Source organism: Dipteris shenzhenensis, chromosome 22 (assembly GCF_047967505.1).
Source record: "Dipteris shenzhenensis isolate YYH24624 ecotype China chromosome 22, Dip_SZ_1.0, whole genome shotgun sequence".
NCBI lineage: Eukaryota > Viridiplantae > Streptophyta > Polypodiopsida > Gleicheniales > Dipteridaceae > Dipteris > Dipteris shenzhenensis.
In genome coordinates, this window is record NC_141617.1 from 52490452 (window position 1) to 52495104 (window position 4653).

A 4653-nucleotide genomic window follows, 5' to 3' on the forward strand; every position below is an offset into this window, starting at 1 on the left:
CTATGCCAAAACATCTATTAGTTGCATCAAGGAGATACTTTAAGATTCAATTCACCATGATGATCATTTGTACACAACTCATAGTTTTGACATGCAAACCTTAACTAAGATATGACATGATTGTCACATCTCTAGCAAATAGAAAAAGTTTTATGAAACCAACATGCTCAAAATTGAATGTGCGATATTGAGATTAATATTCATGGTGGGTACTCACATGATGTACTAATAGTTCTTCAATATGATTACTACATCTCTAGCAAATGAAATAGGTGCAAGACACCACAAAAGTTATGCATGTTCAATACTAGGGCATCATAAGCAAAATGAATTGCTTGAAGGGAAAATCTCATGTCAAATCACTAGACTCAATCTTCTTTACTGATGTCATCCACATAGATACTGCGATGATGCCTTCTCTCTTTGATGGGGGCATTGAATGCAATGTCATTACACATCATCTCAACCATAGCACCTACATAAGAAGGCAAAAAGCTAAAATAGATCAATCAATATCAATGCCTCATTGATAATAATATTCTCCAACAAATAGGTTTAAAAAGATAAAACACGAGAGTAACATACTTACTAGTCATCTGGAAGATTAACAACCATTTCCACATCTTCGGAATCATTTAGAGTCCCATAGTTGCTTAACACATTTCCCTTTCCTTTCTGTCCATCCAAAAATGGTTGCAATATAGAATTGCAAATGTCAGGATCATTCTCAATAGATAAGCATGCTCTCCCAGAATGCATGCATGCTTTTTGCATAGAATCAGCCCCAGCACCTAAGTCCACCACATGTCCAGAAATTGGACACAAGAACTCCAAGAAGTACAACATCATGCATGGAGCCTTCTCCAATGCACCTCTCCATGGAATACTCTCTCCATGTTTTATAGTCTGCTCACTTGGTGGTAAATAATGATGAAACAAACTACTTCCAAAAGCAATGCCCAATTTGGTACCAACCACGGAAGCATTTCCAGGAAATCTTCATAAAATTCAAGTCTATTCATTGCTTGTATTTCCCCAAAATACTCTCTCAATGTAGGATCTTGAGGAAGCACAAAGCTAGCTTGTTGACTAGCAACCAAGACCTGAGAGAGCAACCTCTGAGATTCACAAAGCAACTGATCCATCCATGCCTCTTTCGCCATCCACTATATGAATTCTATCAGCTTTTGGCATCCCATAACTTGTTCTCAAATTTGAATCTGACCTAAGATTCTGAGGGTTGCTAGTTGTGTCTCCTTTGAGACTTTTGCAATGGAGATGTTATACAACTTTTCCAATGTGACAATGGATGATTTTTCATCAAATGGGAGGCTCCACAAGATATTAAACCAATCTTCGCCATTTGTTGGTTTGACAATAGATAGAATCTACATATAAACAATACATGCAATCATCACACTCAACTGCATTTTTTAATCATACAATACATGCATATCCCATACCTTGATCATTTTGTAAACAAACATCATACGACCAATCTCAAAAAACTCTTGAACACTTTAAAAAGTCAACTTTATGTTAAGAATCATTAAATCAACCATACCTTGATCATTTTTCGACCATACTTGAGATTCACATCCTTTCGAATACTTTTAAGTGCTTTCTCCATATCAGCAACACTCAAATTTGACTGAAGTTCCTTTAGCTTTGCCTCATAATCTTGCTTGTATAGTGGCTAAAATATATTCCAAAGAAATGAATGAGTACAATGAATTAGTTAGTTATAATTCAAAAGACATCCATGACAAATGGTATGAAACTTACTGCAAATACCATTCTCCCTAGCATCAGAGATGTCAAAGGATACCAAGTACTTGATCCTTTACTGCTTTCATTTGCCCTATGCTTTTCAAGTGTCTTTTTTTCTTCCTCAGAAAATAGAGATAAGTACTCATTCTCATCACACAAACACATTGTCTTCGTGTTGTACAAATAATCCTTGAGATTTGTTTTAATAATTGTTGTTTCATTAAGGCTGAAAAATAAAAAATACATACCTTCAAACATATTAAGAATTGTTTACAAAACCCTTAAAAGCTCGAAAAAAGGTAACACATATAAGCAAGAACTCGCACTTACAGATTGAACCTTTGAAGAGCAGCTATTAGCTTCATTTCTGTTTCTTTCTCTGGAGTAATAAAACTTGCTAAAACTCGAATATGCCATGCCTTTGATGTCTTGAATCTCTCTTCAATTAGAGACATCCATGCAACAGTATGGTGATTCCCGTCCCACACAAAAAACATCTTTCGAGACAAAAATGACCATTCATCATCATCAACAATCTGTGCCTCAAATTCTGCATTTACATCCCTCCAACAAGAATCCCATGATTGTTCAATTTCATCTGTCACCTCTTGCAAAACACTATCCGGAAGTGTTGTAGATAAAATAAACATTCCTTTCTGTTGAATATATTTTTCTACCTCTAGAGCTTGCTTTAGGCTATCCATATCAGTTCGTAGGCCTCTCACTCTCGTGTTTACAACACAACGACATAAAGGGATCAAGGGAGAAATCTTTCCAGGATTGATTGCAAGAGATTCAATAACATCCTTCCCCTGGCCAATATCAAGTGCAGCAGGAACTCTTGCTCAAACTCCTCATCCAGTTGTTTATCCTCTTTCTTTCTCTTCTTAGAAGATTCCTCCATAATTATAGTAGTGTCTTCAAAGTCTTCAATCTCCTTATCCTCTTCAACTCCAATTTCAACCTCTTTTTGAATCTCTAAATTTGGTGTAGATTTCACTTGCAAACTTCTCTTGCTACTTGTCCTTCCACCTCTCCTACCTCCTCGTTCTCCTCTTCCACCTCTCCCCCTCCTCTCAAAAGTTCTTATTTTTACCATCCTGCCAACGTGACAAAAATCGGTGAGAAGAACTTACGATGTGATGGAGAAAGCAAGGCGAGGGAAGAAGGAGCGAGGCGAGGGAGGGAGGGACACAAAGACAGTACAGAGGCAAGGGAGGGAGGCGAGGCAGAGGGAGGGAGGGAGGCAAGCGAGGGAGGGAGCCACACAGAGGGACAAAGAGAGGGAGGGAGGGAGGCAGAGGGTTGTTGGTAGCATATCACGGCTGATGTAGGACAAGAAGAACAAATGGGAGCGGCTTCACCGGCAAAAAACCAGTGACAAATTTATGCACCCTTCCAACGCCTTTCTTAGAACTGCCTTTTTTGAGCTCAACATAAAATTGGCTTTACAATACTTTCTTTTTTTTCATGAGAATGAAAATTGTATTAGATAAGAGTTTAATTTGGAAAACCTTCGCAACCCCTTCTTTTTTCAATTATTCTCTATTGTGAAATTCTTACTTGGTTATCACGAATACCAGCAGCCCTGGAAGGTCGAACCAATAGCATCTCCAGAATAAGTTTCCATAAATGCCAACCCTCCCTCAACCCCACAAACCTACTCCTTCGTGCCCCTGCCAAATTCACAAACTCGTTTGCACTCTCTCTTTGTAATCCACGAAAAGCTCTGCTTGCAACCATGACATCTAAAAGAAGACAGATCTTGGGGCACAACAACACGATATATTTTGCCAGGGTAGTAGTGTTCGAAGTACTCTTGTAGTGGTCTCGTGTTTGCTGCTAAAGTCCTAGGAATCCCATGAATCATAAGTGTAAATGCAGCAATACAGTCTGTAGTTACCTCTCCATGAAATCGTGTGGATACAAGTCTTTCACCCAAAGCTCGTATACACAGATGCATCACTCCCACCACTACAACCATGAACAAAAAATGGCCCCATAATAAGGAAGAACCCTTTTCTACATGTATAACTGTGGCCTATTGCATGGGAGGAAGGCTACACACAGGAGGGAGGCGAGGTGAGCGAGGGAGGGAGGGAGCGAGGGAGGGAGGCGAGGTGAGGAAGGCAGAGCGAGGGAGGGAGGGAGGGAGAGAGGGAGGGAGGCAGAGCGAGAGGGAAGGAGTGAGGGAGCGAGGCGAGGAAGGGAGGTTGCACGCGGGAGGGAGGTAGGCAAGGCGAGGTGAGCGAGGGAGGGAGGGAGCGAGGGAGGGAGGCGAGGTGAGGGAGGTAGAGGGAGGGAGAGAGGGAAGGAGGGAGGCAGAGCGAGGGAGCGAGGCGAGGGAGGGAGGCTGCACGTAGGAGGGAGGCGAGGCGAGCGAGCGAGGGAGGGAGGCGAGGTGAGGGAGGCAGAGCGAGGGAGAGAGGGAGGGAGAAAGAGCCAGAGGGAAGGAGTGAGGGAGCGAGGTGCGGGAGGGAGGCAACAATCGGGAGGGAGGCGAGGCGAGCGAGGGATGGAGGGAGCAAGGGAGGGAGGCGAGGTGACGGAGGCAGAGCGAGGGAGAGTGAGGCAGGGAGGGAGATAATTATACTCATGAAAATGAAAGGCCCCTAGGCCCATTTCGTCGACAAAAGGGGTCTATTGGCCTTTCATTTTCATGAGTTTAATTAAGAAAATGAAAGGCCAATAGACCCCTTTCATCGACGAAAGGGGTCTATTGGCTTTTATATTTCTTAAGGGCTTTGGCTTTTATATTTCTTAAGGGCTTAAAAGGCCAATAGACCCCTTTTGTCGTTGAAAGAGTCTATTGGCTTTTATATTTCTTAAGGGCTTAAAAGGCCAATAGACCCCTTTTGTCGATGAAAGGGGTCTATTGGCCTT

The 4653-nt window shown here is 42.0% G+C and overlaps 1 protein-coding gene across 1 annotated transcript; it reads right to left on the reverse strand.

Moving 5' to 3' along the window:
• Window positions 1-368: 368 nt before the first annotated feature.
• On the reverse strand, window positions 369-1163 carry LOC147888275 (uncharacterized). Its single transcript, XM_087393310.1, has 3 exons — window positions 1117-1163; window positions 590-997; window positions 369-495 (listed from the first exon to the last, which is right to left on the reverse strand). The coding sequence occupies exons 1-3, from the start codon at window positions 1161-1163 to the stop codon at window positions 369-371; spliced, it is 582 nt and encodes a 193-aa protein (XP_087249436.1).
• Between the last annotated feature and the right edge of the window lie 3490 nt (window positions 1164-4653).

Bases quoted from the DNA above. Each gene is read 5' to 3' on its own strand.
- LOC147888275 (XM_087393310.1), bottom strand. From the start codon at position 1,163: ATGGCGAAAGAGGCATGGATGGATCAGTTGCTTTGTGAATCTCAGAG. The intron at 998-1,116 runs GTTGCTCTCTCA...AATTTTATGAAG, and splicing joins TTGCTTTGTGAATCTCAGAG to ATTTCCTGGAAATGCTTCCG. The intron at 496-589 runs GTAAGTATGTTA...GATCTATTTTAG, and splicing joins GTTAATCTTCCAGATGACTA to CTTTTTGCCTTCTTATGTAG.